This window comes from Dermacentor andersoni, chromosome 11, assembly GCF_023375885.2.
Source record: "Dermacentor andersoni chromosome 11, qqDerAnde1_hic_scaffold, whole genome shotgun sequence".
Taxonomy (NCBI): domain Eukaryota; kingdom Metazoa; phylum Arthropoda; class Arachnida; order Ixodida; family Ixodidae; genus Dermacentor; species Dermacentor andersoni.
The window spans coordinates 72,558,567-72,577,500 of record NC_092824.1 but is presented as its reverse complement, the minus strand read 5'-3'; the positions used below and the strand labels follow the sequence as shown (position 1 = coordinate 72,577,500).

The window sequence follows — 18,934 nt, the reverse complement described above, 5'->3', positions numbered from 1 at the left end:
AACTCCCATCCCCAACAAGATATTCTATTTTGAGCGCAGGATAGCATTTTCGAACGTTAGCGTTGGCGCCATTACTCCTTTCCAGATTCCACGCACCGCATCTTACTTGTTTGGCCCCAAAGTACTGCATGCTTCATTACTGCTGCGTACAGTTTCCCTGTATATTCATATTGTCTTGCTGGGTGCTTCAGTAGGTCCACCATTCGTTTATGTACACGCCATGGTATTTATATTGCTTGACTGTTGGAATGACTTGCCGTTGTATTGACACCACGTAATTGATCCTCTGTTCATTAAAGACCACAATTCCCGATTTCACTGCGCTAAACATAAGACCTATGCTTGTCGCTGCGTTGACGCATACAATTTACAAGTGTCAGTAACCCCATTCCATTGTCTGCTAGTAGCGCTATGTCTTCTACATACATCAATCCAGGACGTCAGTCCAGGGAGAGTCCGTTGCACCATTCGTCCACTAGGCGTGTAGGACGGATCAAGCCCTAATTCACTGTTTTCTACTCGAATTTCTTTGTCCTTGCCATAAAGCGTCAAAAACAAAGGATACTGAGTGTTTAGTGGCGCCCCCCCGGCGAGTGCTGGATGCCCACATGCCACCCTGGGTGAGCGCGTGCCATAGCTACTCCAGAAGAAGACAAAGAAGCAGAACGTCATCATCTGGCCTCCACGAGCACGCACAGCGGGTCCAATAGCAAGGCTGTACACCTGCGATTTCAACGACGACATAGTACCGCCCACGTCGCGAAGATGCCCTGGAACATCGCCGAGCTTGCGGCGGAGAACAAGGTCGAGCTCACGGGGCCCATGCTGATGACGCTCAGCAGCACCTGGGCCGGGTCGTTGTGCGTGGGCACCACCATTGGCTACACGACGGCGGCGTTGACCAGCCTGACCAGCGGCACCACCGATCACAAGTTCGACACCGAGGAACATGGCGTCTGGTGAGCACGCGCACACATTAGCCTCACGCATGCCGGGCGAGTAGGTTGACAGGGTTGACGCGGCAGCTTGTGAAAAAATTAACCGCGGTGCCTGCTTGTTGGGGAAGCCATTTGATGGTGAACAGCCATGATTACCATCATTGTCACGATCAGCCTATTTTCTCTCCACTGCGGGGCGAGCACCTCTCCCGTCGGTTTACAACTGTCCGGTCTTGCGCCAACTGACACCATTCTAAGCATGCATGTTTCCGTAATTTCAACCGCACAACCGGTAGTTTTATGCCGTCCTTGACTAGGCTTTAATTCCCGCGGTACCCACTCTGTAATTGTAACATACCGTAGGTTAGCTCTTGTGCGCATTACACGGGCCTGCCTAACCACGTTCCTTCCTTTTAACCTCTAGCAGGATATCAGCTATGCGTGTTTGCTTTCTTACCTTAGCCTTCTGCATATTAATCTTACTTATTCATTCCGTTTCATACATAGCAGACAATCATACGAATACTAGAGATTTTATTTTTTTTTTCTGCTCACGTTGCCACGTGGCATAACGACAGTGTAAAACAAAATATGAGCCTGTAGTTGGCACACTGTTCGCATTCGCGACAGAAAAAAAAATACGGCAGCACATATTACAAATATATATATATATATATATATATATATATATATATATATATATATATATATATATATATATATATATATATATATATATAGGTATGCGTCATGTAATTCGATCTAACATTCAATGCCTTACCTTTATGAGGCAAGATATGGCTTAATAATTATTATAAGGTGTCGGAAATCAAGTATTACGAACCAACAATTGGAGGGCACGTTATGCGAGCAGTGGCTACAGGGCGCCGTTCGGGGTCATGACCAAAACGTAGTATATACGTCACATACTGGAAACACAGAGGGACACAGATAAGGCCGGCATTAAAGAGACACTAAAGAGAAACGTTAAATCTCTTTAAACTGCCACGGTATCCTTTAAGCACTCTATTTTCGTTAATTCAACAATACTTGCTTGAATATTAGTTGAGAAGTTGAAGCTCAATGCTTCATTTGTGGGAATTTCGCGCCGCAAGTGCAGCGTTCGCACGTTAGCGTGACGTCACAGAGGGCTGATGTGGAAACTTCACAGCAGCGCCACCGCTGCACTTTTATTTTTGCGTCTATTCAAGCGTACGAAGCCTCATTTAACGGTAAGCGTCACTTGCTCGGTATTTGTAAGGCTCCGTTACTAGCACGACTGAAATAATTTATTCTTTAGTGTTCCTTTAACCTTACATAGATTACCTTCACAACTTCTAGACGTAGTATATGCAGCAATTCTTCCTCAAAATGCGTCGCATATCAATACCAAATACACTGCAAAACGCGCGTGTAGTGGTAATTTTCTGTTTGGACTACCTACACAGCTTCTACAGCCTTGCCTGCTAAGTGTCGAATTGAGTATATATGGGTAGTTCATCATAATTAAAACCAATTTTGAATGTTTGTTGTGCATGCGCATTTTACGCACATTTGAGGGAATGAGAAAAGGAATAAAATATGGATGCAATTGAAGCCTGCTCGAACGGTATAAATATATTTTGAGTAGTAAACACTTATAATGGCCTGGGAGATTAAGCGGTTGTAGGAACGTATTTCTCATCGCATTCTGTTCGAGTTTGCGGAAACAAAGAAACAGGTTCCACCCTGGTGTGTCTTACCATAACGCTCCTCTATTTAGGGCCATGTCATTAAACTGAGATCCTTGATGGTTATCGCGCCGCGGTGACGGCCAGCGTGAGAAGGCGTGGTCGATATCGAATGTAAATGGGATGCAATGTGTGTCGGAGCCTCGACAGTACTTGAAAACGCAGTAATCACTGACTAAGAAATAAAAGTTTCCTTGCGTATATTTCATTACAGTGGATAAACTACAACTTCAGCTTATTTACCAAGTAATCAGAAATGATCATACTAAACGGTTTTGGGAAGTATATATATATATATATATATATATATATATATATATAGGGAGTAATAGTAGTGAAACTGACGGTCGTCTACTCCATACGACCGTCAATTTCATTTTGCTCCCTCAATAGGCATGCCGTTTGTCGATTAGCTCTTGAACACTTTGCAATTTGGTGAACGTTGCTTATATCATAGATCCGGGACCTCAAAGATGCACGATGTAATTCAAACGCATTTCTCTTGCATTTATTGCTAAATCACCATTGTTCTTTCTTTTATTTGCTTTCTCTATTGACGATGCGCGAACGGAATCAGTTGGATGTGAGTGTTGCGGGTGATCCCGCGTAACGTTCTCATCTTTCCAAGATGTGTCCTTTAGGTGAATGCACAAGCGATCAGTTATGCTTCTGTGTTTCAATGTTCTCGTTGCTGATATTGTTTCGAACACCTGCAATAATTTTTAAGCAGGCGATTTAGGTTCCTTAGTAAGCAACTGAATGATCCACTTTTTTTTTCACGCGTCACGGTGGACATTGGCTGCATGATGGCTGCACGTTGGAGGTCGGGTAACAGTTAGTGCGGCTGCGGCGGTGGAAACTGACGTCGTGTAGTAACGAAACGTGTGCGTGAGGGCCGCAACTAGCCTCCTGAGGCCACATCACGTTCATTCTGGTGTAATAGCAATTACCCGCAGGCTCGTAGCTCCGTCGCCGCAGCCGTTGTCATGTTGACCCGCTGACTCCAAAGTACGCAGGACTCGCGCACTGTGTGTTAGCTGGCCCCCCGAGACGTGCTGTGCCTTTGGCTGCAAAAATGACACAGCGTAGTGGCCGCACGGAATTCTTGTAAAAAAGAAAATACAAGAAAAGAAACAGCCGGCTGAAAGAAAAGATCTGCTTATTAAAATCATTTGATTCTTACATTTCTTTTTCTTTTCATTCAAAAAAGCACCTCATGAATTGCAGTGCAGTGGTTGCTGGGCAAAGCCATTTGTCCGCTCCTATGCATCTATAGCCAACACCTCCCTGGGTCCTTCTTGTGCCTCGTTCATATCCCGCCTCACAATACAAGCAGTTTTCAATACACGTACAACGTAGGTTCGTGACGCTTCTGCACGTCGGTGCCACGACGGGCTGCGTCATCGCCGCCCTGGTGGGCCAGTCCATGGGGCGCCGCTTCGCGCTCCTCGCCAGCGCGCTGGGCTACTTCGCGGGCTACGGCATCATCTCGGTGGCGCGCAACGACTACCTGGTGCTCTTCGGCCGGTTCCTGACAGGCGTCGCCACTGGCATGGTGTCGCTCTGCTCGCCGTCCTTTTTAGCCGAGATCACGGTGCCTGAACAGCGCGGAACCGCAGTACGTCAACGCTTCGCCCGCGTAAGGTACGTCCACACAAGCGACAGAAGCGAGCGCCGCGAGAACCGGCAAGCGGCAACTTTTTCCTGCTGCGGAACAGATGGGTCTTGCAGCTACATTTTGCGGCATGCCGCTGGCCACCGATCGTGAAGACCAATGATCAACTGCCCATTCAATCACCTGGTCCAGCGCTGCGAGGAACTACAACCCCACCTCCCCAACCATCATTTCTGATCCCAGCCGCAGTGATTGCCGCTGAGGGCGAATCGCTTGCTTTCAGCGGCGGCAAAGCCACCCGCAAGAGTCGCCGTGCCAGTTCTGGCGCGTCCTGACGCACTCGCTTTTCCCGCTAAGTGTGGACGTTCACTCTAGCAGGAAAAATCGCGCGCGGCATGCCGCAGGTGGGCGAATCCGCCCGCATTGGCATAGCCCCGCTTGCTGGCGTCTTTGCCGCCGTGGCAGGCAGATGATTCGCTGTCAGCTGGATATCTGCGCTTGTGTTCAGAGATGCTGAGAGACGGAAGCATATTTCATTGCACCGCTTACCCACGCGAATGAATCGGGCACGCCTCATTGGCCTCCCCAATTAGCGACAAGCGGCCTGCCACGAAACATAGCTGCAAGACTCGTTCGCTTTCCAAAGGTAAAGGTTGCTGCTCGCCGGTTCTCGCGGCGGGATGGCGTGCGCGTTTTTGACGCTAAGTGTGGACGTACCTTTAAACCGAACAATAGATCTTTTACGACACAATAACGAATTTTACAAGATCTGGATGACCGCAAGTGTTCCCGCAGGGGTGTCTGCGTAAGCAGGCGTTTCGGGGGTTAAGACGCCACGGGCATGAGCACATGGGGGCTGGACCCTCCAGTGTGTTGCACTGCGAGGCCTAGCCGTTTCCGGGCAAGGGGGGATCCTGGGTATTGAGCAGATGCCTGGTATACGAAACTTTATGGCCACTAGGCGGAGGAAGCACACCTGATTGGCCTCCTCTTCACGTAGACTGCACCTACGGCTTGTCCCACTCGTTGTAAATTGGCCGGTCGCCTTTTTCTGTCTTTTCTCCTAGCTTCCAATTTCCTATCCTCTTTCTATAATCTGGATTTTCGACCCCTTTTCTCGCACTTGTCTCCATCTTCCCCGGCCGGCTGGGTTAATCTGGTCTGCTGTAACCGACTTTCCTTATACCGATATGGTTATAGCGATAATGTGCAGTTGGAATAGTAGCGCTTGCTTCATCGCAAGCCCTACTGTGTCCCTAGTTGGGCTCGGCGGCATGTGACTGGTATGCTCGCGAAACACTACTTCCTGAAGAGCTACAACACATTGCCGAAAATCCTCATTATACGCAGTGAAAGAAGCCAATAAGAAAGAACTTCGCCTTTCTTTGTTTCGATGTCTCTCGCAGAGGCTATCGGAAGTAGCTGTAATGCTACCGACGTGGCCAGTAGGTACCTACAAATTGAAGCCGGCACAAGGTGCAGTATGACAGTATGACCTTGCTGTATTTGGGGTTAACCTTATCTCTGTAAGCAAGCACCGAACCATGAACACTGTCAAGGGTGTAATTTCCGAGGACTACTTAAGGAATCTGACGGGAACAGAACTTCTAAATTATGGAAGGACGAGAATGTGATCAATTTCCAGCGTATCGAAATCAGACGGGGCAGCATCGAGATACCAACAACGCACATAATACGAACATTTGGCTGAAGTACACTACCAGAAACACCAAGTACAGGTCATGTCCAGATCTGTTTAAGACGCATTTGTCACGAGATGACTTCTGAACTCTACGCTTAGGTGTTACTGCTGTATACTTAACCGCTTTTCTAATTGATGCTGTATCTGAATGGAAACCACTAACAAATGAACTGGCTGTCAAGTGAGTCGATTCGTGGTGGATTGCAGAGTGTATGAAAACATGCAGGAAGTGAAACAGGGCGTGGGAGCTCCTTCGCGAATCTCCAACTGCGGAAAACTTCAGTAAATTCAATCGTGTAAAGTCTCAAGGAAGACGGAAGCGTCTACAAACTAGAAGATAAATGTGGCAAAAGTATATATCCTTACACAGATGAGCGAAGAGTTTGGAGTAGAGTAAATACTATTCAAAGCCGACAGCCAAACCCATTCAATAAATACTAAGGGAGATAACCTAGAAGACCAGGGAGATTTTCCGGATGCGCATTATCAGTCTATCTCCAGTTCACGCTATTCTGAATCGTTCCTTAGGTACAAAGAACGAGTAGAACGACACCGTTTTTAACGTAAATGCCAACCAAATTAGTCATACACCCCCCCCCCCCCCCTCCTTCCCGCCTCTAATTTAACTTAGCAGAGCTCCAAGCATCTCTGAACTGCTGAAACTCTTTCTCAGGAACTGATCGTACCATTTATAAAATAATAAAGCACTCACACACTGAAATAGTTCCTTACTATTTTTCAGCTCCGCATGATTGGCAGGGTATATTCCATCTGCTTGGAAAGAGGCTATTATAATCCCAGTACTCAAAGAGGGCAAGGACCCGTCCTTAGAAGTTATCGGCCGAAAGTGTTGACGAACTGTCTTTGCAGATTGTTCGAGAATATGGCTAATCCCACCCCTGCTGAACTTTCTGGGGCGCAATAAACTGCTCGACACATACGAGGGCTGTTTCAGGGAGGGCATCAACTGAGCGTCTACTGCTCATTGAAGCAAATATGGACACTTATATAAATACACAATGATTCTTATCTGCATATTTGGATGTTGTGAAAGTGCACGGCCCAACATGGCATTTCGGCATTCTCCGAGGTCTATTCGCACTGGGTGTCCACGGCAACATAATAGATGTATTCGAAAGCTACCTGCCTGACCGCACATTCCACACAAGAGTTGGTACCGCTTCATCTAAATCATTCACCAAGAGAATGATGTACCGCAATGTGGAGTGCTAGTAGCACACTCGTTGTTGTAAAAATGAATCACTTCTTACAGTTATTTTGTGCACCACATTCTGAGGCACAGTTTGGTGGGCTTTCTACGTGCTGGCCAGGATTAGAACACACGCCGTGGTGAAATGACTATAGACTGACGTCACACACTGTTTAGGTATACGCCCAGAGAAAAATGTGCACCGATCCCGAAGACAGTGAAGTCCGACACAGCGCCTCAGAGCATTAGCTGTCACAAAGTAAAGAACAGGCAGACTCAAATCCAGTTGACATCTACGTAAAGCGAAGCATTCTTGCTGTGGTTAAGTCGCTGACCGTGTGTGCGTACATATGAAGTGTGGTTCTTGAGCTATAAATATTAGTAATAAAGAGAACCATAGCAAATGAAGAAATGATGTCGTTTGCAGTGAATTATAGACAAACTGGATAGTATTAACACCTATATACACGCAATACATCACATGTGTATTATTTGATTAAATTTTCAGTTGTGCCGTTGGTGTCATTTAGCGCCTGCGGTGTTTATGAGGCGTCGGTTTCTTGTAGGGCTACTGCAGATCGAAACGAGCCAAGCTTTTCAACGCCGCTTGGTTGCCAGCTTGAATGGTTGTTCTGTGCCATTTGCCGACGCATGCGTCCGTGCCGTAATAGTTGCAATATCAGGCTTGTGTGCGGGAGGTTTTCGTTTTAATTTCTTTTTCTGAATTAAGAGCCGCAATATCACACACAAGACAGGATTTGATCACCAGAGAGACCAGTCATTGAAGTTTATCCTCCCTGTTCGAAAGAGGAACGTTCTCTGGAGTCGCTTGCTTGATTGTCTATAGAGAGCACTTCTCCGTTTCCCCTCGAACATAGCGATCGTCGTTAAGTCCGGGGAGAAGGGTTGCCGTCTGAGTATGCGGTTGCCGTCGGTTTCCGCAGGGCGGTATCCTGCAGGTGTGCCTCACTCTCGGCATCCTGTACGCGAACGTGATGGGCCGCTACCTCAACTGGGATGGGCTCGCGTTCCTGAGCATGGCCGCGAGCATCCCTCTGGTCGCCACCTGCCAGTTTGCGGTGGAGTCTCCCCGTTGGCTCCTGCTGCAGGGTCGCAAGACCGAAGCCATCGAAGTGCTCGGCAAGCTGCGAGGACCAGCGGCCAAGGTAAACCGTGCTGGTTTACAGCCACAACACTAAACTCTGAAGCATGGATTCCACGCACCTATTTTCAAGGCAGACACAGATTTATTCCGTACAGTTAATTTGCTCGTGAGGTTTAACGAAGCTGCCTATCGCGCTATGAGGGACGCCGTGGATGTAGGCCCCGGTATACTTCAATAACCATCTGCGCTTCTTTAACGAGCACCCGAGGCACAGTACACGAGCGTTTTGCATTCCGCCCCCATTGGAATGCGGGCCGCCGGTGCAGGGAATCGAAACCGCGACCTCTTGCTTCACAACTGAGACGTCGTGGCGGAGATATCATCATTCACGAGTGTCGCGGAGTTCTTTGAATGAATGCGTCTGATTTCCAAAATTTTGTTAGAAGGTCCTACAAACTCCAACGAAGCAATGTCAACGTGGTAGGATGATCCACTTTCTAACGAGTTGTTTTACGTACGGAGGAAATAAATCTTCATTCATTGTGTAGTCGCTTAGGCCGCGTTCTTTCGTGAAACGGACTGACTCACCCTCTCACAGCACACGTGCAAGTAACTGTTGGCGCGAGACATTGCGACGAAGGAAAAAAAGAAATACTGCTACGCCATTGCTAACGAAGCACGGCACATGGTAGCTCCTTTCATAAAGTGGTCATGCGTAGCGAAACCCTGCGCGCTGAAAGGAATTAGGGCCACGTTGGGTTTACAAAGGGCTCTATTTGTGCGTGCTTTAATTTCGGGGGTCTCCTCTTTTCCACAACTGAACTGGCAAAAACAGGTCGCGTACTCGAACGCGTACCACGTGACAGAAGGGGTTCAAACAACTCTCCCACAGCCGAAATCAGAATGAAGCAATGCCTTGTCTCAGGTTACAAAATACAAATACTTAGAAGTCATAATTACATCAGATTTGAAATGGAATGACCACATAACGTAGACCGTAAATAAGGCAATGAAACAACTTGGATATTTAAGAAGAACCCTTAGTAAATCCTCCACAGAAATTAGACTGCTCGCGTACAAAACTTTCATTAGATCAATTCTGGAATATGCAGCAATTGTTTGGGATCCACACACAAAGTGCAACATTACCAAACTTGAAAATGTCCAACGCAAATGCGTCAGGTTCATATATAATTGTTATAGTTGGAAAAAATCTCCATCAGCCCTTTTGCAAACAGCCAATTTAGAGACCCTACAGGTAAGACGAGACCAGGAAAAACTAAAAATGTTCTACTTAATTAACCATAACCAACTTGGAATAAATAAAAATGCATATTTTCATTCAATTACCCAGCGACACACCCGTTCTTTCCATTCAAAGAAGGTGAGCGAGTTCTTGTGCAGAACAAATATGTTCAAAGCCTCATTTTTCCCGAGCGCAATTCGCACGTGGAATAACCTACCTGCCAATGTGGTTGAGTGTTCGACGGTGTCTTCTTTCTTAAGTGCATTCCCCAATAGCTAACGATAGTTCACATTGTCGTGGCATATTGTTTGTACTCCGCTTTGTGTAGCTTATGTGGGTTCTTCTCATGCCGTACTTGCTCGACCAAATGTACATTGCATTCCTAATGCTGTATTGTTATGTACCCCACTCCTGCCTAAAGCCTGACATCCAGGCTGGCAGTATGTATGAAATAAATAAATAAGCATAAAGTGTCTGAAAGTGACACTAAAGAAAGGCATTTGCGTTGCATTACTGAATCTACCTTCTGCAATACCCATGCAGACAGCTTATCTCACCGTGTCAAGAGTAAGCTCGAAAAGATACAGAAACAAAAGCTACGGGTAGCGACACCACCTTGAAGCCATCGCACCATCCCGCATTGACGTCACGGACTTAGAGCGTGTCTGCTCGGGCCTATTCACCATTTCGTCGGCAAAGATGGACTACACTACATTCTAAAAGATTCAAGCACTAAACTTAGCAAGTTTAAAGAACTTTTGCCAAGTCACAAAAAGCCAAATACGAATAAACATTTTGAATTCGATTTCCTTTAATAACAAACCTGTTACCGCTAAACTAACGAATGGAAACTTGTGAAAGTCAGCTTTGTCGGACTGATCTGACTTAGTCTTTCCCTCTATTTTAGGTTTATGGCGTCCATTCAATGTACTATAGAAGAGCTGTATTTCTTCATCATTACGATTGGACGTTAAAGCATAGGCTTGCAATGCCGTCAACTTACATCTCCTGTTTAGCTTTACTACGACGACTCCTATCCTTTATTCATTAATATACACGAGGGCCAATTTTATTAATGAAGTTATTGTTCTAAATGAAAGAACGATAAAGACGAAGGTGAAAGAAGGTACGAATTTTGGCCCCGTTGGAAGCTGTGCCCACACCATCCGCATTGATCCGGACCGCAAGCCGTACCCACAGCCACCTCTGCCAATTGAGCTACAGCGGTGAATGTGTCTCCCTTTGCAGCTGGAGTCAAGTCTCGCAATGCAATAAGCGAGAGAAAAAAGCCGAAAAGCCGACGTGAAACGGTGGTGACCACTTATCGTCGATTACTGAACTTTACGTAACTTATAAATACCTATTTGGGGTATGCATATTTTGTTATTAGGATATTTCGTTTGTTTGTTGCACAGAAAAGTTGAAGTTAAAGGGGATGCAACGCATATGTTGGAGTCTAGTGAAAAACTTTTATGAAGTGCTTATTTATTTGCTATAACGTTAAGCCCAATGCGGACGATTTATTTTTAGTGCGATTCTATGCGACGTGCAATCTTTTGCAATGCTTAGATTTGTGCACGGCGCGAGTCACCATTTTATTCTCAAGCAAGGGTTGTCTTTCTGCACTACGCCTTTCGCAAGCTGTGTCCATATGCAAAGTACCATTTTGCGCGATTGCGCCATGGAACGCTATTGCAGTGACGTCACGAGCGGGACGGCGATATTTCATGTTTTTTGGTTTTTTTTCGAGGGAACAATGCTGAGAAGATGCGTATGCAGAAAGAACTACTAGGCGTCGGGTAGTGGTTCCGTCGGCGCGTTTCTTTCCTGCGGCGGCGACCTAATGCAAATATGTATATATATATATATATATATATATATATATATATATATATATATATATATATATATATATATATATATATATATATATATAATCAGTGACGCCTTTCTTTATTGGGATTTTGTTGCTTTCTTTATGGAGGGCTCAGTAGAACCACAATATCCGGCACCGAAATAGTTCAAAATTGCAGCACGTAGGAAGAATTATAACGAGACTTGACTGACGTTTCGGCTGGACTCCGGCCTTCATCCAGAGTGCGATTTCAAGCACACAGAGTTCAATTTATGCATTTTTCTCCGTCAAGAACGAAAGCAGTGAGGGAGAACAAACGAAAGCGTTAATAGAAACATTTCAAACTTACACGTATACAAACAGTGGCACTAAACAATAAAGCATAGTTTACGATGACAAGCACGCGTACAGCTAGTGGCGCCATAACGTGCATTGGCTCATTTCAAAGTCAACGAAGACAACCGTGAATGCAAGATTCTGCGAACATACAGTGGAGCTATAGCGTTGTTGCAAAGTTGCACGTACATTCAGTGACATTACAAAAACAAAAACAAAACACAAAGGAAAGCAAACTAGATAGGCAGTTTGTGAACAACCCACACGTCTACAGGTGTACATTCAGTCGTGTCCACAAGGAAGGAAAGATGAAAGCCATAGCCAATGGAATGTAGGCAGTGGTGACAAGGGGTATTATGTTAACAAAAAGCGTGCGAGGGATCCCAGCTGCCATGAGAGCATTTCTTTTGCTCTTTGTTTGAAGTCGCTGCAAGTTTTATGCGACCTTGAAGGTGTTCAATGCACCGCCTCCTGGAGATATATGTAAACGAGAAGAAACGGGGTTAACCGAGGGGCTCGAAACAAGGGGCTCGATGAGTAGCCAACAATCATTGACACCAAAGACAACATAGGCAAAATTACTTGTGCGTAATAAATGAAATAAAGATATGATAAAGTAGCGGAAATGAAAGTGGAGGAAAAACAACTTGCCGCAGGCGGGGAACGATCCCACAACCTTCGCATTTCGCGTGCGATGGTCTACCATTTGAGCTACCGCGGCGCCGTTTCCCATCCACTTTCATTCCCAGTAATTTATCGTTTCTTTCTCTTTGTTTCATTATTAAGCACGAGTAATTTCCCCCTATGTTGTCCTTGGTGTCAGTGTTTGTTGGCCTCTTATATTACAATATATATATATATATATATATGACCCATTATATCAATATGACATTTTATCGGTGTCCTTATTTATACTGCAGCAACTGTTAAAAGTATATGTCTCCCATAAAGTATGACCATAATCTAAAATATCCTTGTCACAGTTACGCGAAATGTGGACGATTCCAGCATCCCGTACATATTGCAGTTCCCAGTCTTCGCTGTACGTGGCCGGCACTGTTAAACAAGATACAGAAAGAAAACGTTGGTCTGATCTTAATTTAAGAAACAATCTTTAAATCAGTCCGCCCCATCAAAATGATTTGAGTACTGAAAGTGCTTCAGAAATAAGACCAAAATTTGTTTTTTTTCCCTTATCTTGTTTAAGAGTGCCAGCAACGTACAATGAAGACTGGGAACTGCAATACGTTCGGGATGCTGGAATCGTCCACATTTCAATATGCCACGGAGGCGTAGCTCGCGCGGAAACTTTTCCGCGTAACTGTGACAAGGATATTTTTAAGTTATTGTCATACTTTATGGGAGACATATGCTTTAAAATGTTGCTGCAGTATAAAGACGCCGATAAAATTTTATACTGAATAAATGGGTCATTAGCTTAGTGCATCGAGCTGTTGTTCTAGAATACCGATGTAGCGTCCCGCAATGCGACATGTATTGCTTATCTTTTATCTCCACTGAACTCTGAATCCGAGCACGTTGGTCAGGCAACATTCCTGGAGGAGGCAGCGTGACAAACAGGGCAAGCAGCATGTTCCTTGTATCGTATGTTAGGCTGTATTCTTTCTTTTTCTTTGTTTCTTTGATTCTTTCTTTCTTTTCTTGAATCCTTGTCTTTCTTTTGTGCGTAAGCTATGAAGTAAGACAACACATTTAAGTGATACGCTGAGCAAACGTGCAGAAAGTTCGCACAGAAAGTTTCGCTTCGCAAAAATGAAAGGATGGTGTTGTCAAAAAAACTGTGAAACCCGCAGCTCGACCGCGAGTGGGCCGACATGGAGACCGTGTACGCGAAGGTGCCCACGCCTACAGCGCACATCCTCGGGGCCATGCAGGTTCACTTCGTCCAACAGTTTTCGGGCATCAACCCCGTGCTCTTCTTTTCACATTCCGTCTTCGACCAGGCAGGCCTCGCCTTACGCGTCCAGGACACGAGCGTGATCCTCTCCGGATTTCTGGTGAGGGGAAGCCTGCTTAGCTAACGGTATTTTTGCGATACGGCTGCGAAACTAGGAAACTTGCCCCCTCATTCCAGAACGTTTCTGTCCTCAACAACTGTTCAGAGAGCCCTGCTTTTCGACAGCAGTGGTCACTGTGCTTCATACAGGTGCATACACTCCGCGCCAGTTCTTAAGCCTAGCCTCTTATTCAGTTGAGTGTAGGTGCTGCGCTCAACTTGGTGGAGCCGAGACCTGCCAGTCGAGCTTTAGAAAAAGGACTCTTCGATTAAGTGATATGCGCAATGGCAAGTCTTTACACAAATTCTTACATATACAATCAGGCATATATAAGAATGTAGCTAATATAAACAATGTGAATATAAACATGTAGCTAAAGTTTATCACCGTTTCGGTCTGGTTTGGATGCACCTATTTGGTCACGGCATTTTATAGCGCAGCTGTTAGGCACCCGTTTCAGCAGCGAGCTTCTGGCGTCGGCGTCGTCCCTCGGCGTCCTCGTAACTGAGCGAACGAGCACAGGGAAAGATGAAAGAGTGAACGCGGAGCGCGGATGAAAGACGGCGACAGACAAGACAGAGCAAGCAGGAAAGCGGTGGAGGAGGGTGCAGTGGAACCATGAGGTGGAAAGTGGAGGAGGAGTGTATGCCGAAAGCGTGAGAGTAAAAGTGTAGGGCCGCGATGGATGGGCTTTGCGGTGACGACGGCCACGATGGCGCCAGAGTAGCGCGCGTCGTTTGCTCGCCGGTGAGGCCACCGGTACCATTAGAAACAAAGTGCTGCATGAGCGGAAGTCTGTTTGCGGCGGCTGCTGTAAATCGCGCACACGCGTCACCCACGGGCTGGTTCTCGCGATCTCCCGATTTGCGAGCCAGTGGCACCAGACTTCGCCCCATTTGCAACTTGCCGCGCGAGGAAGATTGTCCGCGCCACCCAATATATCGCGAAATTAAAACGCGTATGCAGCTACGCTAAATTTTCACATTGGGGAGTGTCGTAATTGTCGGTGAATTTTATCGCTCCCTCTCCGAAGTACCGTGAGCAATCGTTAAACTTGAACATACTCTCAATTTAGCAAATTTCACCCGGCGTGGTCGCTTAATGGCTTTGGTATTGCGTTGCTAAGCACAAGGTCATGGAATAAAATCCTTGCCACGGCGGCCGCATTTCGATGTGGGCAAAATGCAAAAACACCTGTGTGCTTAGATTTAGGCGCACGTTGAAAAACTTCAGGCGGTCAAAATGAACCCGGAGTCGCCCACTACGGCGTGCTTCATTATCAGATCGTGGTTTTGGTGCGTAAAACCCGACAATTTACTTTTCTAGCAAATTTCATCCACACTTTAAGAAAATGCATTGCGGTACTCCTGCGCCCTCGCCAATTTTGTCAAGTACCATTTGCGCATGCATGGAGTTTTGGATGTGACTTAATTTCCCAAAATTTATGGCTGCAATGCAAGCTCTGGGCTGATTCAGGCAGCGCTAGCGGCTTGGGCCGATAGGGCTTTGACGCGCACGCACAAGAAGTGTAGTCTGTGAACTGACTCTGAGTATCCGCTTCCAAACTCTGGGGCATCACGAGAAGCTACAGCGTTAGACCTTGCGACTCCACCACAAAATTAGAAACTTACCAGACCGCCGTGGAATGCAGGAGCCTTGTACAAATTTCCAAAAGCGTACTCTAGCAATTCAGTACCCTTATTTAGCAGTTCTATAGCGTAGCAGTGTTAGGTTACAGCCAAAACTTTTATGGGCTCACTCACATAGTCATCAGGGTGTCCACTATAGTGTGAGGCACAGGAATGTCAAAGTGCTCTGGGGAAAGCTTATGAAAAAATAAAAAAAGGTACCGTACTCTGAAAAAATTATGATACGAAGCCGAAACATTCTCAGTGTCACATACGTATGTTACCGCTAAAGCCACTCCGTCGTTGCTAAGGGCGCGCATATTATTGCGTCTAGGAAATTGGCTGTCTTTTCCCTGTCGTCAGCGCCTTATTTATCTTCTAACGCGTTGTCACAGTTGTTGATAGCATCTTCATTGAATTTTCTTATTCTCGAAAACAGTTTGTTCGCGCCCTCCTGCGAATGTTTTGCTCCACGCAATACCACCACCGATAATATTGCACAGCCTATGGCGTCCTGGTGCGCATAATGTAGGCAGCCAAGGAGGGCGAGAATTTTTTTTTTTTTTTTAGGACGCCGTCTTCCTTAACGAATGAACCCAATGTTTTACGTTTCGGGTATGTTTTGAGGCCTCTTCACGGACCAATCACTGAGATTGTGCAGTCACAAAATGTGGGCCAATATTTGCAAGGAGATATGTGGGTACGTGTCCCTAGGGCCACTGGTGGCCATGATGTTGAGGATACATTTACGTAAAATTGCCCAACAATCAGATTCTAAGAGAGGACCTCTAGCACAGAAGCTCGATAAATTAACCATTGCGCCGCGAACGCTTTTTCCCCCATTACGGCGTGCGTCGCAATGCGATCGTAGTTTTGGCATGTAACAACCACAGAAGCTACTTGAAATAATTAACACGTCGTCACACCTAAGCCTATCCCTAAGGTAGTGCAGTCTAAAAGTATGGACATATCCCGCGGGTAGTGCATTAAAAAAAATTTTGAAGCAGTCCGACGCTCTTTCCTCTTCCTCCTCCTCACGCGAGGGATGGCGCGATGAAACGCTGGGTGCCGGCGTATAGCCGATTCGCACGCCCCAACTCATCACGGAGGAATATATTCTGGTTGACCGACCTCAACTCAAGGTTGAATCGCCTTCCAACTTTTTATCGGTCATTCACCCGCGCGCATTATTCCCGCGTGCACGGCACAGGTCGCTTCCACCGCCACCGCCGTGAAGCTGATGAGCGTGTTCAGCCGGAAGCGCCTCCTGACCGTGTCCGCCTACACGTGCGCTTTTTCCATGATGATCCTGGCCACGCTGTATCAAGTGGGCGTCGAGGTGGACGAGGCCGACCCGAACGCGCCGATCGGCATCGCGCGGCGGCTTCCCATCGTGTTTATCGCGCTCTACATAATCGGCTTCTCCGTCGGCCTCGGCCCGATCACGTGGCTGATATCCGCCGAACTGGTGCCCATGCGAAACAACGGCGTCTTCTCGGCGCTGGTGGCCGCCTTCAGCTGGATCTGCGCCTTCCTCGTCACCTGGTTCTTCGAGAGGCTCCACGAGACGCTGGAGCTGTCCGGCGTCGGTCTCCTCTTCAGCGCGCTCACGTTCACGGGCGGCCTCATGATGTCGTTCTTCATGCCCGAGACGCAGGACAAGACCCTCGAGGAACTCCTCCTCGAACCGCACAGGAAGACGCGCGATGACGCGGCCTCGACATCTTCCAAGGGCTCGGGGGGTTCGCGAAGATCGAAGCGCTAATGCGATTTCTTCTTGAAAATTGTGTCTGCGCCGCTCTGTCTACCTTCTTGGCGCTGTTTTACTTCGTCAGGTTTTCTATAGTACATTTTTGAATCTTTGGTTGTTGATCAATTCACATTTGTGAAAAGCCATAAGCGTCAGCTTTAATTCTTTCGTTTTCACCTCGAAGCTCTAGCCCTACTGCAGGCCATTTACCTCACTCAAAAACAGCCCTAGTCGACCTGTCCTTGACAGACGTGGCCTTGAGGCATCGAGGCAATGAATCATGTAATTATTATTTTTAATGCGTTAGCACCAAAAGTGTCAAATTGCAAAAAAATTGTATACATGTGAATTGTGGGAAGACGGTCGCGTGCTATGAGTACAGAGGGAGTGCGAGAGCTTGCAAGAGTATATATACGCACACACACACACACACGCACACACATATATATATATATATATATATATATATATATATATATATATATATATATATATATAGTGAGTTTCACCGAACACTTTCCAAACTTCTTAGGGTTGGCCTGCGGCCCATAGCACCATTCTAGTTTGTGGGGTGGTCTACTCGAAGCGGCGGACACTACTTGTACAAAAAATTGAAATGCATCATCGACTAGTCGATAAAAAATTGACTAATTACCTTTATAACTAATTACCTTATGACCCATATTGCAATTTACAAATTCTCGCCATGGAGTTCGCAAAGTAGATTCGCTTGGAAAGAATTTTCAGGATGGCACCAGTGTAGACGTAGTGACTGAAATATATTGGAAATGTATTGGCATGCCAGTTAGTTTTGTGCTTGAATGCAGAAAACGACGTTTTGTTAAGAAAGTAACTGGAACGTTAAAGTCCAAGGGCGATAACACCGTTGCCGTGCGTCATGTATTGTACGTGCGAGTGAAAGCACGAGAGGGAAGCCGACGATCGCATCTCAATCTGGCGCGTGCGAAAGAAGAAAGCGGAGGGGAGCAAACGCGCCGTCTTCCGTCGCCCGGAAGGCCTGGGGAGGGGTGGAGGGGAGGGAGGCCTTGTGCTCCGGCAGCAATTGCACTTTACGCGACCGAGCGCAAATGTAACACGATCACGGCTCAATTTCGCGCGCCATGTGTGGGGGAAAGCGGGGAGGCAGCGCGGGGAGGGATGGGGGGGGGGGGGGGGGGGCTTAGTCTCCGCCAACAAGTGCGCACGGTCGCCCGCGGTCGCGCGGGTGGTATTTTGAAAGGGATCTGCAGACGGCTTGTAACTTCGACCGCGCTCATTTCTCGCCGCTCTTACGTAGAAGCTATAGACCACACAGATGTCAGTTCGCTCGCTGCAGCTGCCGCTCTTGCTGCCGCTCTTGTATAAGCTAATCGAGTGGGATGTGGTCATGCTTGGATGTGCGCGCTGACACCACGCTTGTCAATTCAGTTAGTAAGCTAAGGTCTCGAACTTTATACGGTCGATAAAACTAGCATCCAGCATTACTTCGTATACCTGTGTACTAATTGCTATCGCACACGATGCTTCACCTTTCGGGGGAAACTGCGCATATTTTGTATGACAGTGTCAATTTGAGCGCGCGTTTCCTTTTTTTCTTTTTTTTTGAGCATGTTAGGTAAACCTTCACTCTACGTAACTCTCTCCTCAACGTTCCGCACGATAGGTTACACTTCAAGTACTGCTTAGACTTTAATGATGCACATTAAAAGAAATGATAAAGAAATAGCTACAACGCAAGAGGAAACCGACTGCAAGTTACAGGAAATTCATGTGGGTCCATGAAAAAAAAAACTGAACTTGC

General features: G+C 46.6%; 2 protein-coding genes across 2 annotated transcripts; both read left to right on the top strand.

The window, feature by feature from the left end:
* Positions 1-765: 765 nt before the first annotated feature.
* LOC140213995 (facilitated trehalose transporter Tret1-2 homolog) lies at positions 766-10,821 on the top strand. The gene is made up of 4 exons (XM_072285209.1): positions 766-959; positions 4,028-4,286; positions 8,140-8,361; positions 10,795-10,821. Exons 1-4 carry the CDS (start codon positions 766-768, stop codon positions 10,819-10,821), a joined length of 702 nt encoding a protein of 233 aa, XP_072141310.1.
* Positions 10,822-13,555: 2,734 nt separating this feature from the next.
* Positions 13,556-17,483, top strand: LOC140214271 (facilitated trehalose transporter Tret1-like). Its single transcript, XM_072285635.1, has 2 exons — positions 13,556-13,755; positions 16,594-17,483. Exons 1-2 carry the CDS (start codon positions 13,573-13,575, stop codon positions 17,146-17,148), a joined length of 738 nt encoding a protein of 245 aa, XP_072141736.1. The 5' UTR covers positions 13,556-13,572; the 3' UTR covers positions 17,149-17,483.
* Positions 17,484-18,934: the final 1,451 nt, after the last annotated feature.